Source organism: Hipposideros armiger, unplaced genomic scaffold (genome assembly GCF_001890085.2).
Source record: "Hipposideros armiger isolate ML-2016 unplaced genomic scaffold, ASM189008v1 scaffold_672, whole genome shotgun sequence".
NCBI lineage: Eukaryota > Metazoa > Chordata > Mammalia > Chiroptera > Hipposideridae > Hipposideros > Hipposideros armiger.
This window is the reverse complement of record NW_017732022.1, coordinates 334,505-356,304: the sequence shown is the minus strand read 5'-3', so window position 1 is coordinate 356,304 and position 21,800 is coordinate 334,505. Positions and strand designations below refer to the sequence as shown.

General features: G+C 34.6%; 1 protein-coding gene across 1 annotated transcript in view; it reads left to right on the top strand.

Annotated features, from left to right (window-relative positions):
- Positions 1–5,908, top strand: part of FSIP2 (fibrous sheath interacting protein 2) — an 82,499-nt gene extending 76,591 nt beyond the window's left edge. Inside the window, exons 21-23 of the mRNA XM_019626385.1 lie at positions 55–98; positions 3,412–3,481; positions 5,772–5,908. Of these exons, the coding sequence (XP_019481930.1) occupies positions 55–98; positions 3,412–3,481; positions 5,772–5,908 (251 nt within the window). The remainder of the gene's footprint in view (positions 1–54; positions 99–3,411; positions 3,482–5,771) is intronic.
- The last annotated feature ends 15,892 nt before the right edge of the window (positions 5,909–21,800 follow it).

Sequence of the window (21,800 nt, the reverse complement as noted above, 5' to 3'; positions counted from 1 at the left end):
AATAATAATAATAATAATAATAATAATATTTTCTCTTCCCCTCTTTCCCTACAGAAAGTTCTCAGGAACAAAAGCTAGGGTATTCAAACAGTGTTAAGGTAAATATTTCTCAATAGCCTCTAACTGGTATACATGGTACCTAATTGAAAATAGCCCAGTTTTCAAGGTGAAATCAGAGACTGGGTGGTGCAATTTATGGGACAGCAGGAAGCGTTCCTATACTCACAGTTTCTTCATGCTCGCCCATCTCTCTGCCTGGCTGACACCTGTCCATGGTACCCAAGAAATCCCTTAATCAAATTCGCACCTTAGAGTTAAGTTAGCATTCCTTCCTGAAGTGCACAGAATAAGCCACTGTTCCTACCTAACACCTAAATTCAATTCCATCAACTGTGTTACTGCAGTTTCTGGAGAAAATCTTAGGAGGAGTGAGTCACTTGGAGCTGCCTAAGGCAGGTAGACCCAAGTGAGTGAGGGACTTGGTCGAGGCAGGAAGGGAACAGAACCTTCAGAAATGAAGGAGAATGGCTTGTAGGAAATGAATGCCGGTCCCATCTAGTGCTCTGTATTCCTAAGAACTGAGCGTTTAAAGGCAGCTCTCCAAAAAGACCAGTACTCTCCAATGTAAATTCAGAAAATTTCTCCTTTCCTAATCCTTTTCAGAAAGTTTCCAGTGAGGGCTGAACCTACAGATCATTCTATTTTTTCTTTTTTATCACTTGTTTCTTGGTTCCAGTCAATCCCACCTTTGAGTCTCCCCACCCCCATGCACACACAATCCATCAATTATCCAGTCACTTGTCATTATCAGAGCAATTTTCAGAACCAAATCTTACAACTCATGCTTAACTTTTTCCAAACCTCCAAAGAGGCTGGGTTAGTTCCTCACTCAACCTAACCTAATAGATGGATGTAAGCATCTATTGAATGAACCCAGGCTCCACTTAGGCTGTATTTTCCAAGTAAAACCATGTGGGTATAAAAAAAGGTGATCTGTTGACAGGTGAGTCCCTGTGCCAAGCTGAATTCCTGCCTAATCTGGAGCCTTCTGGCTCCTTGCCCTTAACTCGCTTCCTGCTTTTTCCATGGTGAAACTATGGTTATGGTTGTTAGCCAGTCTAGTTCTGAGTAAGGTGGAGTAAGCACATGCCACACTTTTTCTCTCGTTGATTACAGCTAGACACCTACTGTGGATAACTACTGAGGATTCTGAAAAATGAATAATAGCAGGAGTCTGGGGAGGGAGATCCGAACTCAAAGACCAACCAATACCATGATGAGTTTCCTGGGTTTTTTCCTGCCATATCTTCTAGCTTAGAGCCAGGGCAGTTTAAATCCTGGAATTGCATAGAGGAAATGAACATAATCAAGTTCCAAGAGAAACCGTTGCTCGCTTACCAGAATTAGGAATACGTGCCTGTAAAGTGGGAAGTGGGGAAGCCCCCCCCCCTTTTTTTTCTCTCTTTTGGCTCTGCCTGGAGGCAAGTTTCAGTCATGATGCTGCGTGGCAATGCAGCGGAGGCCGCTGAGCACTTCATACTGTGAGGGAAAATCCTTCTCTCTGACCAGAGCAATTAGGAAAAGGCCTCCAGCAACCCAAGCAATAACGCTAGGAGAAAACCTGCTACTTTTTTTCCCTGCTTTCTCTAGTCACTTTACCCTAGACGTGGATGCGGTCTTGCGATGTGTGAGACAGAACACAGGTAGAGTAGAACTACAACACTGTAGCCACAGAAACAAAAAGGGAACTGCTAAGAGTTAGAGACACTGAAAGAAATCAGAGAAGGGATCTCAAGAAAGATCCTCTACAAATTTGTAAAGTCTCTCCTGAGCTGAGCATTCATGAAACTGACATGATATATAGACAAAAGGCTTTGGGAACTTAAATTATAGTTTCAATAGTGGTACATACACTAAGATACTAAAAACAAACAAACAAACAAACAAAAAACTGCCAAGACTTTGAAAACTGAATTTATATTGGAACTACAGCAATAGAAAGCAGGGTAGAATGTGTGATCTGAAACTGAATAATTACCTACTTAAGCAAACAAACAAAAACAAACCAACAAAAAAACAACCTTCTCCAGAGGTTTTAACCATTCTTAGAATCTCATAAATTGTTTAAAATGCCCAGGATAAAACTCAAAATTACCCAACATACAAAGAACTAAAAAATTGTCTATAGCTTTTAAGGGAAAGGACAAGAGATGCCAACACCAACGTAGCCAAGATTTTGAAATTTTCAGACAAAAGCTTTACAGCAGTAATTATAAAAATGTCCATGAAGTGACAGCAAATGCTCTATAATCTAACAGAAAGAAAGATGTTCTCAGCAGAACTTAAGTATATTTACTCATCTCAGATGCATGGTAACATCTGCTCCCAGCTTTTGGATCAGGGATTCTCAACTCTAATTCTTACACATTATAGTTATGTGGGAATTTATTTTTAAATATCAGTACCTGCCCCACTCTCAGGGGTTTCAATTCAATAGGTGGTGTGAGATCCAGGGATTCATATTTTTTAAAAAAAGTTCCACAGATCACTCTATTATGCAGCCAATGATGAGAATCAGTGCTTTAGATAGTCTTTGCTCTATTCTACTCCTCAGGTATCCTGTTTGAAATATCTTAATACATAAGCTGCCTCAAGTCCTCTTGGAGGTACTATGGTAAACCCTTATAAGAATATCTGGTGGTCTTTTAATAATCTATACACAACACATTTTACATTGCATGTATTTAGGCCTTACTTCATTGAGTTTTCACTTCCTGTTTTAATTACTAGCATAATAGTATATCTACTATGAAGCCCAGGTATCTGGCCCAGACTATTTTATGCCCTTCTAAAGAAAATTGCTGCCTCTGCATTCAAAGAGGCGATAAAGGCCTACAGAGTAAAGCCAGTATCTGAGCCATGTTCCCTGTCCTACCAGGTCCACACAGTTACTTAATTGCTCTAGACCTCAAAATAGCTAAGATTTCCATAAAAGGGAATTGGAGTTATTTAATTTACATCCATTTTCTTTTTCTCCTATCATTGCCTCTATTATTAGAAAATAATTTCTAGTTTATACATAATTCCAACCTAAAGGAAGGAGGAGTAATTTATAAATTATTCCAATTTAACTAAAGCAGGGGCTGCCATTTTTTGTGACTTTGGTCATCATTTGATGGTAGCCAAGGTCTCCAAGGTCAATCCTAGGCATCATAATTGGCAAAGGAAAAAAATATATATGAGCCTATGTCTCAGAAAATAATTCTCTGAGACTGTCTTGGAGACTGTACAGCACAGATATTATGAAAGATGCTGCAATGGTTGCACTAGGTCTCCTGAGGATTTCTAGGCATCTCTAGCAAATAGTGTCTAACAAAAGACTAAGTTAAGTGCTTTGCTTTGTCTTGGCAGTGTACCACCATCTTTGAAGGACACAAGAATATTCATGGCAGTGTGAATACCTCAACAGAAGTAACTTCAGGTACGAAATATACTAACCTTTTCACACGCCTCCTGGAATGAGTGGCTCCTCCCATTTACACCTAATATTATCAATATGAGATTGAAGTAATAGTCTTACTATTTATATGTCTAGCAATTTGCAGTTTATCATGCAGACCTCTTACTTTAACTCAAACCAAAGGGAGGATCATAGATAATGGAACTAACCTTTATTAGGTAATAGCTATCCCCATTTTATTAAAAAGAAAAATTGAGTGTCATTAAGGAGTAAAGTGACAGTAGCTTGCTCAAAGTCACTCCACAGCTGGTAAGCTACTGAGCTGAGATTCAAACACAGATCTGCCCAACTTCAAAGCCTAAGCTCACTCAACATAATCATAGTTCACACACTCCAATGTTCACAGGAGACAGGTAGGTAACATAAATAAATAAGAACAGTAGGTTATGCTAGGGGTCAATGGTCCACTGGAGATGGCGTGTCCCATCGAAAGGAGGCAGCTGCTACTCAGGCCCAATCATTGGCATGCTGGATTGTTGCCAGGTCTTTCAATTCAGGTTTTAGCATTTTTCAAAAGAAACTAAAGATGGAAGTTTTATGTGAAAATTCCTGATCTTTAAATTTTATCAAATAAGTCAAATGCTTATTTTGTGGAATGCTTTGTGGACTGAAAAAAACTTTTCCATATCCCCTACACCATACTATGCCCCCTCTGCAAATAAAGCCCTAATTTACAAAAGAGAAAATGGAAGTATATAACTGCCTGAGGTTACACTGTCAAAAAATGTACAGCTTTTAGGACTCAAAAACAGGTCTTCTGACTTTGATCCTACATTCTTTCTTCCCTCCACATTGTGGTTCCATACAGTTGCCATTGCATCCCAGAAAGAGGCCCATATTGGGTAATGGCCAATGATAGCCTATAGTTTTGCTGTGAAACAGAACAATTAACTGATAAAGATAAGGGTTCACTGTTCTCTCTGGGGATGAGCCTCATGTACACTAGGACATCAGCCACCCATGAGTCTTGAACAAGATGCAGGAATTAAATAATGAATGCAGATTTGGGGCAGTGACCCCTGTGTGTTTCCAGGATTTTATCTACATTAGAGCCACCCAGACAGGATACTTTTAACAATGAAGATTCCAGGACCCTCTCCAACCTGGCTAAGTTAGCAACTCTGAGTAGTACCTAGCAATCTGCATTTTTAACAAGACCACTGTTTCAAAAATAGACACTCTTTTTACCTCCCGATGAGAACTTCAGAAATCTTGCAACAATGCTTCAGTCATGTTAGTAAAATTTTTATCTTGCTCTTTCAGCATGTACATCTTTCTCTTTCAGCCATGCTTTTGTCTTATTTACTGCAGATTGTGGCCTTTTCATTTTTAACACTTAGGTCGTTTAAAAAATAATAGCACAGTTAAAAAGACTAAACTTTTTTCTTTATTTATAGCTAAATTTACTATTAACTATTTTAGCTTTAACCATAGAAAATTATCTGGCTAGAAAGGATACATTTAGGTAACTGTAAGAGGTACAGGATTTTGGCATGTACTGGGATTAAGAAAACATGGGCTTTTGCTGTCTGTGTGTTTTCACATCCTATCTCATCCTATCATAAAGTTTCAGAAAAGTACATAAATGCTCACTTCTATCATTACATTTAAAATAATTTTGCTAAAGCATATTCTGTAAGAGCCCATGTGCTGAATAAGTGGTGTAGAAAAATGAATTCAAATGGATACTCTTATCTCACGTGACCAAAAAAAAATCACTATAAGTTAGTCAACCTAAAACTTACCCAAAATAGGTGAGAAATGATGGCCGTTTTAGTGCATGTCTGCTTTCACTTGAGCACTCTGAAACAGACACTCTCACTGTATAGAGTTGAAATTTACTTCCCCACATGAGTTTAGCTTATCAGGCTTTTTCACACAGTTTTCTGCTAGAAAATAAGGAAGGCATTTTTTGTACACATGACTAGAGAAGCATCAAAGTGCAGTAGGTATAATGATGCCACAAGAGTTAGAAAGCTGGACCATATCCCCAATTTGGCTACTCACATAATCTTAGGAAAGGTATTTGACTTCACCAAGATTCAGTATCCAAAAATGGAAACAGCATTCTTCCTGTTTCCTTCAGAGAAGTGTTGGAAGGATCAAATAAAAAGAAACTTTTTGTTTTTTAAACCAATAAAGTATTTTTTAAATGTCAATTTCTAAATTCTAAATCATCAATGCTCTAGTATGACTATAATACTAAAATATCTAATACAATAGCTATATACTTTTTTTGCTTTATCCACAGAAACTTCCAAACCCAGTATTTCCCAACAAGGATCTAAGATGCTGTCAAAGGTATCTTCAGCTCTGTCAAAGGTGTTTTCTCGAAATAACTCCAGTACTTCCAAATCTTCATCACCACCTCACCAGGACGAGCACTGAAGTCTCTATACCTGATACAACTATGCTTACTACCCTTGAAAAATAAAGTATTTTTTAAAGCGTAACATAGTGTCCTATAAGATAATTCATACAATACTGAGCAAAAAAATTAAGAGCAAAAGAAAGTAAAATATAGGCCTGGGTAAGGGAAGGATTTGATAAATGCTTTAACTAAGCATTTTGATAAGCATTTGATATGAAGATGCTGAGTGCTAGTATTACCTGTATACCATCAGGATAAAGAAACAAAAACTGAACGTAGTAAACTAGTCATCATTCATTTACCACCAAAAAATGAACTTGGATTTTTTTCTGTTAAATTTTTAGAGGATATTTTTACCAAAATAGTTAGCAAATTGAGATGAAACTCAAGCTGGATTCTATGATACAGCTATGAAATTGATTGGTTCACTGATAAAGGTGTATTTGGATGTTCAAATAAAAGTATTTATACCAGATATAAGAAATCAGTTTTTCCCACCCACAGATAAAATTTCATCATTTTATAATAACCTCCCAAACAAAAAGATACAACTATGAATAAAGTACCATATAGAAGTAAATAATTACTGTAGATAAAATACTAGATATGCATAAAATGACCCTTGTGACTAAAAAAGTTACTTTTCAGACAAGTTACCTTTGTGCATAAAATAGCATCAATAAATAAATCATTGATTAGCAAAGTTATTAAAACCTTTATATAAATATTTTTTACAAAATAATAGATATCAAGACTCTATTTGTAAAAACAATACAAAGAGGAAAATTTTACAAGATTGATAGCTACTGCAGTAGATAAAAGAAATTTTCAAAATCAGTTAGCTTGCTACTTTGTGATATGGATCTAACTTCAACATGTTTGCCCCTGATATCTAAGGATCTTGTTTAAAAAAATCTAAAAAGGTAGACTAAACAGCAAAGAATGCCATTCATCATCACTTTCTACCCTAATGCTGACTCATGAAATTTATAAGGAATGTGATATCTTCTCTTTTATCTAAAATTTTCTTGACAGTAGCCAGTACTAAAGCAGAAGCAGTTGAGAAATTTTTGTTTTACAAAATTGGATTTCCTTTAGTAAAGTCAGTCAGTGAAGTTATGACCGGTAGCTCCAGAGAAAAAGATGTTAGTATCAAAATGAAGTTATTCAATTAGTATTTTAGTCTATTCATAATAATCTCATAAGTTATTTGATCCCAAATATCAGACAAAATCATAAAACCTATAGATGCAAACCTTTTCAAAAATGACAGTTGATGAGAAATGACTGGTAGTCCAGTTCATAATTATTTCCAGGAGGTCTTCTGGTCAAAATGGCAGAGCAGGTAAATGCTGCACTCACGTCTTCCCATCACCACATCAAATTTATAACAAAATTACAGGACAACCACCCTTGAGAACCACCTAGCTGAACAGAACTCTTATAATTAAGGATATAAAGAAGTCATGATGTGACTGGTAGGAAGGGCAAAAATGCAAAATGTGTGGGTCCAACACCCATGTGTTGGGTTAAGAAGCAGGAGGGATGTCTCAGCTGCAGAAGTCCCCCCTGAGGAGTAAGCGGCCCTAGCCCCACACTGGGATCCCAGCAAAGTACGTGCCAGCAAGAGGAGTACCCACAACATCTGGTTGTGAAAATCATCAGGAATTGCCTCTGGTGATATGGAGGGCTGCTGGAGACTAAGGTGTCCTCTTAAAGGACCCTAGCACAGATTCACTTGCTCAAAAACACTTGCTTAAAGTGCAGAGAAGGGACAGCAGCTTGAAAAGTATCAAGGACATATGGAGAGAAACCGAACTGTCTGGCTTCAGCAGAAGGGCTGCAGTGGCAGCTCTCTCTGGGGCTAAAGTGCTAGCAGGTACCATTGTTACTTTGTTAAGCCATCACCACCACACAGCCTACAGGCACAGGCAGGTGCCAAAGCTGAGTCTCCATCAACTGGGCTAACACCAGGCTCCCTCTAGCCTCACCCTGGTGATTTCCTGAGACTCCACTTAATCTATGCACTGCCCCAAACATCTTTCAGAGGCTAATCCACACAAGCTGCTGGTCTGTGCCCATGCTGCAGACTTTCCTAAAATCTCACAAACCCCAAATAAGTAGGGGCTGACCTAGGTGTGCCCAGTATCTCTTGCTAAGTAGGCCTGGGCCCAGCACCAGTGGTAGCCAGGCTTGGTTCAAGCATAACCATTCTGAGGTGCCTCTAAGCCCAGCACAGGCATCTAACAACCACAAATCATGTAGCTCCTACATGGTGGCCCCAGGCCAGACAGTGGCTGACCTTGGCCTGCACAAGAGTCCCTCCCAAGAGGTCCCAAAACCAACGCATCTGCTGGCCGGCCTCAGACCACAGAAGATCATCACCCAATTAGTGCCAGAAGTATGCACCCAAAGGGTGGACTTGGCAGGCACTAAAGCCCCACTAAAGTGAAGCCCCTCTGTGGGGTCAACCCCTGCACAACAGCTCACCCACTGTAGTGACAGCCAGTTGTCACACTAGTCATCTTAATGGTCAATCCCATCCACTGATGTGCCAACAGCAACCAAGGCTCAACTACAACATGAAGGCACACACAAACCACACAAGAGACACTCCTGGAGCACCCGGCTCAGGTGAACAGGGAGACTACACTACTGGGTCCCACAGGACACCTACTACATAAGGCCACTCAATAAGACTGGGAGACATAGCAGATCTACATAATACACAGAAACAAACACAGGGAGGCAGGTAAAATGGAGAGAAAAAGAAACATGTGCCAAATGAAAAACAGGACAAAACTACAGAAAAAGAATGAAACAAAATGGAGGCAAGAGTTCAACAGACTGGTTATAAGGATGCTCAGTGAACTTAAGGGAAAAATAGACACTCTCAGTGAGAAGTTCAACAAAGAAATTGGAAAATAAAAAAGGAGATAGAAATCATGAAAAAGAGCCAGTTGAAATGAAATACAGAATAACTGAAATGAAGGCCACATTAGATGGAATCAATAGCAGATTAGATGAAACAGAGTATCAAATTACAATTTGGAAGCTAGGGTAGCAGAAAACACCCAATCAAAACAGTAAAAAGAAAAAAAGTTAGAATAGTTTAAGGGACCTCTGTGAGAACATCAAGCCTAATGGTATCTGTAACATAGGGGTACCAGAAGGAAAACACCCTAACTTGGCCAAGGAAATAGACATACAAGCTCAGGAAGCACAGATAGTCCCCAAAAAGATGAACCCAAAGAAGCTCACACCAAGATACATCATAATAAAATGCAACAATTAAAAACAAAGAGAGAAATATGAAAGTAGCAAGATAAAAGCATTTAGTTACCTACAAAGGAGTTCCCATAAAACTGTCAGCTGATTTCTCAACAGAAACTTTGCAGACCAGAAGGGACTGACATAAAATATTCAAAGTGATGAAAAGCAAGGACCTACAACCAAGATTACTCTACCCAGCAAGGCTATCATTTAACATCGAAGGAGAGATAAAGAGCTTCCCAGCAAAGAAACAGCTGAAGGAGTTCATCACCACCAAACCATTATTTCAAAAAACTGTTAAAAGGACTTCTTTAAGAAGAAGAAAGAAATATATATGCATAAGAAGACACTGCAAAGAAAAAAAATCTCACTGACAGGCAAATAAATAATAAAAGCAGTAGATTAACCAACACTAAAGCTAGTATAAAGGTTAAAAGGTGAAAAAAGGATGATCATGTGTAATTACAACAGTAAATTAATGGATACATGAACACATACACACACACACACACAAGTAAAAAAAAATAATGACAAACAAATATGGAGGGGATGAGTAAAAATTGTAATGATTATAGAAATTGTTCGAACTTAAGTGACTATCAATTTAAAATAGTCTGCTATAAGTATAGCTTGGGATATATGAAGCACATGGTAATGACAAATCCAAAATCGACAAGACGCACAAAGAGAAAAGAATCCAAACACAGCACTACAGAAAGTCATCAACATACAGGAAAGAAAAGCAAGAAAATAAAAAAGGGAAGAGAACTACAAAAAACAATGAGAAAACAATAAGATGGCAATAACTACATACCAATCAATGACTATTTTAAATATAAATGGATTAAATGCTCCAACCAAAAGATGAATGGATAAAGAAGATGTGGTACATATATACAATGGAATATTACTCAGCCAAAAAGAATCATCATTTGCAACAACATGGTTAGATCTAGAGGGCATTATGCTGAATGAAATAAGGCAGACAGAAGAAGACAAATACCTTATACCACTTATATGTAGAATCTAAAAAACATAATAAACAAATCAAAAACAATCTCAGATGCAGAGAACAAACTCATGGTTGCCAGATGTGAAGGGAATCTGGTGAAAAAGGTGAAGGGATTAAGAAGTACAAATCGGCAGTTACAAAATAGCCAAGGGGATGTGAAGTACAGCATAGAGAATATAGTCAATAATACTGTAATAACTATATATGGTTTCAGGTGGGGGCAAGGCTTCTCAGGAAGATCACTTTGCAAGTTATATAAATGTCTAACCACTATGCTGTACACTTGAAACTAATATAATATTGAATCTCAACTGTAATTAATTTTTTTAATTTAAATAAAAAATAAAAATAAATAAATGTTTTGTCCCATGGTGGGGGTGCGGGGAAAACTATTTTCCAGAGAACAAATTCTACCAGTGTGCATAAATTGACAATGGTGTTGAAAGTAACCTAACAAATGTTATCTGAATCATTAATGTTCCCCAGCCTTAGACATCAGACGCTTTTAAGCTGCCTTTTCACATATCAGAAGATTTTACTGTAAATTTTGTATCAAAGCTTTCATCCATGTTTTCAAATGTTGATAAGAAAATAAGCAAGTTTCCAGCAGCTGAAATACATTTTGATTTTAAGTTACTCTGGTTCACAAACTTCTGTAGTCAAATTTAATATATAAGAGTAATGTACTCTCTGAGGTTTTTTAATGGTAAAGTAGATTTCTAATTTTCTCCAACTCAAGTGGAAGAAGAATCATCAAGTGCAAATTTAGTTCTTGAAGTTGTCAAAATTATGAAAAAAAATGGTTTAAATTATTGATAAATTTAAGTTACAGAAAAAAAAACCTTAATCCAGGAAACATTCTGTACCAGATATCATGTGTTAAATGAAACTTTGTGCATGTTTGGTAACCTAGTGAAAAAGATGCTAAAAGTATCAAAGATTGGATTTTTAAAAGTGCATATTACCTGACAAAAATCTATTGTAGCTGAAATTTCTAGAAGTAACAGTCTTTGAGCTATTGATCCAGAAAAATACCTTTTAAATCCATAAGGCATTTCTCAGGTTGTTTACTCTGTTTGTGTTGAGCTAAAACAGTTTGGCAGAATTCTTATGAGAAAGCCTCCATAGTAAATACCCAGGTTTACATGACATATGGTCTCTATCGAAACTCTTCCATTGTGCCTTTTTTACACAGAAGCAGCTATAGACAATAAATGAAGAAATGAATGTGGCTGTGAGTCAATGAAAATTTATTTATGAATTGTGGGACTTGAACTGTATTTAATTTTCACATCATAAAATGTTCTATTGATTATTTTTAGTGCTTGAAAAATTGTAAAGCCATTCTTAGTTTGCAGGCTGGTTAAAATAGATGGCCGGCCAGATTCATCCCATGGGTAGTAGTTTGCTGACCCCTATACCAGAAAAATTTGGGACCCATAAATTTGTTAAATATGATATGAGCATTCTGTTGTTGTGGGATGAAGTAGTGTATAGATGTCAGTTATATCCAATTCATTGTCCTTATTAATTTTCTGCTTGCTAAATTTGTCCATTTATAATAGAGGGGTATTGAGGTCTCCAATTGTGATAGTGGATTTATCTATTTCTCCTTGCAATTTTTATTAGTTGTTTTTTTTTCTCATGTAGTTTGTTGTTAGGTGCATACATATAAGAACTGTTATATTTTCTGAGAGAATTGACCCCTTTATCATTAATGTAATGCCCTTCTTTATCTGTGCTGTCTTTCCTTGCTTTGAAGTCTGCTCTATCTAAAATCAATATAACTACTCCTGCTTTCTTTTGATGAGTGTTAGCCCAGTATATTTTTTCTATCCATTTACCTTTAAACTACCTGTGTTTTTATGTTAAATGGAGTTACTTGTAAACAACATATAGTTGAGTTTCTTTTGACCCAGTCTAACAATCACTCTTTTAATTGGTGCATTTAGACCATTGATGTTCAAAGTAATTATTAACCATAAAGAAAATTAGAGATCAAAAACCATTAATCTTCCCAAATTTCATAGATCATCTTTTATCATTTTAATGTCATAGCCTTTACTGGAAAAAAAACTGGTGCAAATATTGTTATATTATAAATTAAATGGATTATATTAAGTTCTCAAAAATAACATTAAATTAAAATGTTTCTAGCGTCATGCTCTCAGTTAAACATTTCAATGCTGTAGCATGTAATGCTATTTAATTTTAAAATGTTATTTAATTTCAGCTTTCAAAAGTTGAAAATCATCATGAAATGTATTTTTGTGAGGGAGATTATTTTATGATAGTACATATGACAACTACAGTCATTGCTTTGATGGAAAAAAATCACCACATTTGGAATTTTTAGGAAAAACCTTATTTGAAAAATTCTTACTGAAATATCAAGAAAGTTATAGCAGAGAGGTGCTTTGGGGAAGATGAAAGAGTTAATACTAAAACAATCTAGCAATTCATGTTAAAAGAGAAATGAGGGTTCATCTAAGGCACCCCATTTGCTTTAGAACCAAAGCAGAGTTAACAGCTGTGCTATTTTATTTTCAAAGGAAGTTATGACAGCTGAGGGACCAATGTCAGGAAAGTCTTTTGATACTTCTATTATGTGAGGTAAAATCTTCAATTTGGGAGACATGCTAAGAGTTCTAGGGATAAAAAATAATAAATAGACTAAGGAAGTACTCATATTAGTTAAATTTGGTTTTTGCAAAAGTTAACTAGTTCTTTTTTACCCCAATAAACATATAAAGATGTTATGTTGGTAGGAAAAGTGGTTCCCATTGGGCACAGTGGCTTCCTTAGGGAATAATGCCGCTTGTGCCCAGAAAGATCAGAGGTAAGGCAGACAAGAGAATGGACAACAGCGACGTGACTTTTTACCTCAGTTTGTGCAAACTACAAGTGCCATGCTGATAATCTCAAAGCTAAATTAAATTGCACACCTGATTTTAGATTTATATTCTGATGCTCTTGAATACCATGAAGCAAATGGCATCAAATATTTACTAAGCTTCTACTATGTCTCACACGCTGTGCACAGGGGGGAATACAAGAATGAGTAAAACAGCTGGCAGCCTTTGGCTCAAGGAATACATATTAACTGATAGTAATCAAAATACTGTGTAATAAGTGGTATGGCTAATGTAAGCAGAGCATGAAAGAAAGATGAAAAACAAATCTAAGTGTACCAAATCATATATTTTTAAACTACTGAGCTTTCAGTTCTGAAGGAATTACATAAATCAATTTGTAGAAAATTAAAATACAAATGTCTTCTGTAATAAAAAAGATGACTATACAACTAATGGAAATAACAATAAAGAACTCTGTTTTACCAACATCATGGAAAAGGATCTGGGAGTCAGATATAAAAACATGTAAAGAATTTATGAATATGCATGTCTTTAAGTAGAAGTCCGGAAGGTGATATGGGAAATTGAAGCAGTGGTGTTAGCTCAAACTAACACTCTCTTTTTTCTTTTATAAAATATTCTTGAGGTTAAAATTAATAAGTAAAGTTAAATACTTTGTTGAATTCAAACATTCATTATTTGTTTTAATATGAATTTTTAACATTAAAAATCACATATTTCAATTTCACAGATTTTCAAGCACCTTTAACCACTGAAATGTTTTAAATAATGGTAAATTTAGCAATGTCAGAAAAAATTATATAACAATGCATACTTACAAGTCACCTTTCTCTTACTACCTCAAATGCATTTGGGTAGGGAAACTCTGAAGCATGAATTTCATTTTAATTTTCTGGCTTCCACAGAAGTGCTTAGTTTCTCAGTTGCATAACCCCTCACTATAGTAGATTGTGTAATCATATGATGTAAAAAAAAAAAATCAGATTCTTTTTTACACATTTTTAGATTTACAGTCAGCATTTTATCAATTCATTTTTTTCCAGTAGAATAAACATTAGAAAGAAAACAAAATAATTTTTAATTCTCTCACAAATATCCATTGAGTAGTTTAGATATGCTTCCTCAAATAGTCACATCTCAAACATATTTGGGAATTGCTAAACATTATGCTTCTGTTATGTTCTAAGTAAGCTGTGAGTCCATGTTTAATTTTTAATAAAACACATTAGGTAATAAATGCATTGTTCTGATTATTACAATAGCACAGTAATCAATGTTTAGCTCATTTACACAAAATGAATTAAATTATCATTGCCTTTCACTGAAAATAATATTAATATTTAAACAAAATGAAATTTTTACATAAAAACAAAAGGACATTGTTGATCCTCTATTTCAATCATTTTACAGGTGAAGATCATTTTTCAAAACACTTTTCTAAAGAATTCTTAATAAATGAGCAAAGACAGCACACTCCCAAAACCCTGTAACAATACTATAATCAAATGTGAATGCATAAGCAACATATTCTCATTCAACTTAGTCGAATATTATATGCATTAAGCACCATATTGGAGAGTAAGGCCTGTTATGCAATAATTGCTTATTTACTGGATGACTTTCTACAAATTTATTAATTCATTTAAAAAATTACTAAATACATATTCTGGGCCCTTTCCTAATTTTGGCTCACGATACTTGTTAAAATTTAAGTGATCTTATCAAGTAAAAAAAATTGATTCACATAAATGACAATATTATTCCATTCCGACTGGGATTTGAAAAAACAACAGTGAGTGAAATATATAGAAAATATATATCAAAAACACAGGTGGAAGTGGAACCTTTTACAAAGAATATAAAGACTCTTTATAATGCTAAATATTAAACACTAGGAAAATATGTTAAGAAAGATTTGAAAGCTTTTTATGAACGATTTTATCAACAAGAAAGAATACCCCAAATCTAGAGAGATGGCAGCATGTGACCAAGTGCCAACAATCTTTCCTCCTCCCTTACCTGCTGACATTTGACAAAATAGCCAAAGAAATTTTACTTATAGAAAATTTAAACACATGCTGAAACTAAACAATGGTGACAGCCTCCTAATATAACCCTAAATGAACACGAGCAGTGAATTAAACAATGGCCAACCAGCAATTCCTATTTCCAAAATATCATTGTAATGTTGCTTGAAGTAGTGCTGGGAAACCTCATTGACTAACTTCATTAGAGATGAAAGGACTGAGTAAGAATACACCGCCTTCTACAACTCACCACATAGTTTTGTAAACACATAGAACAAAAACGAGGGAAAAATAATCCAAACACAAAGCCCAAAGAATATTTTATTGTATTCTATTTGGGGACCAACTACTGTATTACTACTCAGAGGTTAAAAGTATAAAAGAACATTAAAAATGGGAACTTGTTTATTTGGAGCTCCTTTTGCCTCCACCATGGTTTAATAGTAGTTAGATGTTGGACGAAGGCAGGAGATGTCAATAGAAAAAAAAAAATGAATTGCTATCACAGAATTTATACTTAAACTTATTCCCTATGGATATGCATACGGAAAATAAAAAAGAATGAACATCAACTCTTACCTCACGTAATACACAAAAATGTATTCTAAATGGATCATAGATCTAAGCGTAAAAGCTAAAACTGTAAAATTTCTGGAAGGAAATATTCTAGAAATTGTTTACCATCTACTGTAAGAAAAGATTTCTTTAGAAGCAGGCAAAATATTTTAACAGACACTTTACAAAAACATATTCATGGATGGCTAATAAGCACATAAGATGCTCAGCAGGTAAATAGGTTAAAAATGATGGTATATACAACGGTATACAACTCTACAATAAAAAGAAAAAGAACTGCTGATACATGCAACAACACCAATGAATCTAAAGATAATTTTACTCTGTGAAATGAAATAGACACAAAACAGTATATACTACGGGATTCCACTGATATAAATTGCCAGAAAATGGAAACATACTGGTATAGTGAGTGAGAAGGGATAGATCAGTGATTGTGTGCAGCCAGGGGCAGATGAAGGGACAGGCTGCAAAGGTACATAAGGAATATTTTTTGTTATGTTGGATTGGTCTTCTTCTTAACTGTGATAATGATTCTACATTTATATTATCACTCAGACTTCATAGAATTTTATACTTTCAATGGATTATTTTGTATAATATGAATTATAACACAAAAGTTTGATTAAATAAATACATAAAAGGAGTTTGGAACAAAGATGTGCATTGTGCTACAATTTTAAATAGAAATAATTAAAACATGGTTAATTTTCAATGTATGAGTTTAAATAAATTATAATTCAGCGGCCTAAATCAATTCCACTAAAATCAAAACTTGTTCTTAATGGGCAAAGTAGCATCATCATAACGAAACTTTATTAGGCTATCAAAATATCTTGCCCCAAGAGATCAGACTGTCTGTTTTTAGAATTTGGTTTTGTAAATATTTAGTATAATTACATTCACCTTCCTTTTTTATTATTTACATTAATCATCTACTGCTGTGTATTCCTTCTATTATGAAGTGCATGTCCAAACACAAATAATAATATGGTTATTAACCATAACCATATGGATATGGTTAATCCATATCTAAGCCTCATAATATGGTGAATAATAACACAGAATTGGGAAACAAACATACCTGAGTGCATATGCACTTTGTCATCTACTAGCTATTTTACCTCTCACTATAAACTGAGATACTAAGAATTCTTATTTCATACAGATGTTGTGAAGAATTATTGAGACATGTAGATGATGATCAATAATCCTTCTTATTACTTTCAATTATTATCAACTACTTATCTTGTTTAGCAATTTCATTTTACACATGAGATAACTGGGATCCAGAAAAGTTAATAGACTTAAAAGTTATTAGACAAGGTCAAAGCTTGTTATATTTTAAGTCCGGTTTACAACTATTTATTCTAAATAGCAGTTTTTTGGGATATAACATGTTGATGAATTTTATTTAAATTTACCATTCTGTCAGTATTTTCTAAAATTAATGGATTAAAACTTGTATAATTCATGGATAGTTTTCATTCAAATCAAATATACTCAGCCCCATAACTTAGAACACTGCCTTAATGTTTTTTTCACAGGCCAGTAATACTCCGCGAGGAGTCTTGTGCAGATGTTCTGTAAAAACATAAGAGGTGAAAATCTCATCTCTTGCCCTTCAATGAGAAAAGTTTTTCCAGGTAATAATTTGGCAAAATTCACAGGACTCACCTTGTTTCTCTTTTCTCAAAGTTACCACAGCTTTACATTGCATTTTATCCAATGTCTGAAAACAATTATTTCACATATTTTTGTTTGGTAACCAAATACCTGGTTTATCATATAAGTCAGGAACAATTATATTTTGTGTTTTCAAGTTTCCCATTGCTAATGTGTGCCAGGCTCTGATATAATTCAATATATTTATAAAAACTTTACATCTGATCATCTGTTGTAGATGATTACACAAAGTATTCCAAATTTCACAAGCTCCAATTTTCTTTATAAAGGAATGAAATATGGATATTTTGTTTCTCTTAAAGAAATAAAATTTCAAAGTAATACTACAACACAATTAGAATAATTGATCATTATCAATATGGTTTGTTTTAAATAATGTATTCATTTTCTGAAAATTATATATTTCTAACTTGCTGACAGCCTTTTAAAACAATGAATAAACTATTTTACTTTCTAATGTATTTCTCTGATGGTTTTTTTATTGTAATGTAAGGAAAAAGAAAACAGCTGCATTCTCCTGCTGCGACAGTGTTTTCAATAAATGAGACAAGCAACATCAGTAATAAATAAAGCAATTTTCTTTTTTACAAAAATGACTATCTCCATTTAATATCAAAGCTGCAGCTATTGGTAGAGCCTAGCAGCTGGTATGGCTAAAGTGAATACTGCTGGGAAATTAGGTTGTCACTATACCAGCTATATTATACTGACAAGGAAGGGCATACCAAGATTCCTGTGGAAAACATTGAAGAGCTTTCCTTCCAAATTTACTAAGAAACTATCTCATTTCACTTGGTCACTGATATCAGTTGAGTGACAGAGTACAGTCCATTCTGCTACTGCAGAGCAATTAACTTCCACTTCCCATCATAGGAAGAGTCCAGAGTGCTCTTAAATGATAAATATTGGATCGTCGGAAAAGTCATGATGCATTTTTGCAACAAAAAACATAGAAAAATACGTCATGACTTTTACGACGACTCAATAGTAAAAAATGTACCAAATCCATAAGATTGTTAAAAAAAACAATTATATTACTTCTCCAAAGCTTACTATGTTTCTAGAATAGTTAGGGGTTGTGGAAATAGAGGATGTTCCAATATGAAGTTTTCAAGTAATGTATCATTTTACACACACACACACACACACACACACACACACACACACACACATCCTCTGGTTATCAACTATCACAAATTAGACTACTGTAATGAAATTTAAATTTTCCAAAGTGTCTTCAGAGCTAACTGTATTTTCTAGCAACCACTAAATCTATAAGGATCTATGGTTAAACTTAGTTTCCTAATATCACTGGTAACTGAGAAACCGCACAACTATCTAACAGTTATGTACCAACTCTCAACCTGGAATCATATTCTTACATTAATATTTGGATATTATTCATCAAGGTCTCATCTACTCACGGATCCAGGTATGAGTCTTGAATTTACATACAGCAACTAAGTACTAGTATTGTGTTCACACTTTATTGAAATATTTATAACTTATATTTGTATATCACCTTACAGTTTAATTAATATTTTTTATATATTAATATATTTAATAACTACGTAAGCTAGATATGGGAAAAATAATTGCCTCATTTGAGATAGGATCACTAATTTCAGAAGGGTAAATAATAGCCTAATGCTACCTATCTAATCATTTGCAATTTTTCTGTATGGTAGACTGTGAAAAGGGTAAGGTTCACAGAATAACTGTCAAAATAAAGTCATTATCATAACATTAATATACCAAGTTTGGGAAATAATCTAATGATAGGATAGAAAAGAAAAAAAGCTTACAGCAGAGAATTAGTGGAGAAAGGAGGTGATTACAAAGGAATTTCTAATGAACTTCTATGGTCTCATCCTATATCTTTTTATAGCATAGTCTGAAATACATTTCTGCACATAAAAATCCAATTTTTATACATGTAATTTGTGGAGAAATTCTGAATTCTGAGTATGTTCACATTCTTGTAAACTTTCTTGAGCTGTTAGAAGCTCACCAGCTAATACTGATCAGAATTTTTATATCTCCAGAGGTCTGACACTGAGGAAAAATTAGAGAATTTTTCTGTAGTTGTCAAATGGTACAATAAATGATTATAACAATTAATAGGTAACTTAAAAGGCTGCTTCTGATCTGTATCTCATGAACAGTGAGGTCAAAACTATTTTAATAATAATAATAAAGTTTGCTATTTTCATGCTTTATGAGTATACCAGATCACATGATGGGTGATATTAAAACAGACTAAATAAGCTCTCTTCTGATAAACAAAACACAAAAGATATTTTCAAAATAATAAAACAATGCCACCCTTCTTGCTATTTTTTGTTTTAAACAATAGTTATTTTTATAGTTCTTTAAATATATAGAATATTTTATAAATATTTTATGAAATATATTTGTATTATTTATGTTTTGTTGTATAGTATATATAATAGCTATTTTATTTTTTATTTTTAATAAAAGTATTGTTTATTTTTTATTTTTATGTGTATAAATAGTGATTAGACATTTAATATACCTCACAAAGTAACAACTCCAATAATTCATAGTTACCCATCTGACACTGTACATAGTTATTAGAATATTACTGACTATATTCCCTATGCTGTACTATGTATCCCTATGACTATTTTTTAAATTATAGTTGACATTCAATATCATTTTACATTAGTTCAGGTATACAGTAATATGGTTAGACATTTACATAATTTATGAAGTATCCCCCTGATAAGTCTAGTACCCATCTAACACTATACATAGTTTTTACAATATTATTGACTCTATTCCCCATACTATACTTTACATCCATGTGACTACTATGAACAATTATATGCTCACAAATTGGATAACCTAGAAAAAATAGATAAATTCCTATAAACAACCAACCTACCAAGGCTGAATCATGAAGAAATAGAAAACCTGAATAGACCAATTACTAGTCAGGAGGTTTAATCAGTAATCAAAAACATAACAGCAAAGAAAAGTCCAGAAACAGTTGGCTTCCCTGGTAAAATTAACCAAAGACTTACAGAAGAATTAATACTTACCCTTCTCAAACTCTTTCAAAAAATAGGAGAAAACACTTCACATTGTTTTTTTTTTTTAAGATTTTATTGGGGAGTTGGGGGAGGGAAACAGCATTAGGGAATCAGGGAAGCGAAACAGACAAGTTGCTGTCCTTTTGTTCTTCAGTCTAGTTTTGGAGGATGTCGCTTCACCAGCCAATGTTGGTATTATCATTGCGGTCTTCCCAGGTGAGGCAGTCGCTTGCTGGCCATTGGACGGCCGCTCACGGTGGCTCTTGGCAGTTCACATTGGCTGCCAGCCTCTCACACCTGCTACCAGCCACTCATGATAGCTCACGGCAGCCCAGTGCAGCAGGGGCTGCAGCCTACACTGTCGCCCGGCCACTCACAGCAGCCCAGCTCCAGGTGGAGCTGTTGTTCACCACCTTAGCTGTAGAGGGCGCAGCGTCACTGGCCCTCATGTGGAATCTAAACCCTGGCCCTGATGCTCAGAGCCGGCGTCCCAAGCCAACTCTTAACCAATATGCCACTCGGCTGGCCCCACTTCACATTCATTTTAAGAAGCCAGCATTATCCTGCTACCCAAACCAGACAATGACATTCCAAGAAAGGAAAATTACAGGCCAATAACCCTGATGAACGTATACAAAATTCAAAATGAATGAAAGACTTAAAGGTAAGACCTGAAACTGTAAAATTTTTAGAAGAAAAAGGAGAAAAACTTCTTGACATTGGTCTTTACAATAATTTCTTGATATGACACCAGAAGCACAGGCAACAAATGCCATAAACAAACAAGGGGGAGCTACATCAAACCAAAAGCTTCTTCACAGCAAAAGAGACAATCAATGAAGTGAAAAGGCAACCTAGAGAGTGGGAAAAATTATCTGCAAACCATATATCTGATAAGGGGTAATTACAAATATATAAGGAACTCCTTTTACTCAAAAGCAAATAAAACAAACCAAACAAAAACAAATTAAAAAATGAGCAAGAGACTTGAACAAACATTTCTCTGAAGAAGATATGCAAATGGACAATAAGTATATGAAATACTTAAAAGTACAATGGGGTATCATCTCATACTTGCTAGGATGGCTATTGTTTAAAAAAAAAGTATTGCAGGAGTGGAAAATTGGAACTCTTGTACATTGTTGATGGGAATGTAAAATGGTGCAACAACTATGGAAAACAGCACAGAGATTCCTAAAAATTTAAAAAATAGAATCATCATGTGATCCAACAATCCAATTTCTGACCATATATCCAAAAGAATTGAAATCAGGATTTTGACGAGATATCTGCACTCCTGTATTCATTGCCCCACCATTCATAACAGCCAAGATATAGGAACAACTCAAATGTCCATGTACAAATGAATGGATAAAGAAAAATATGGTATATATATATATATA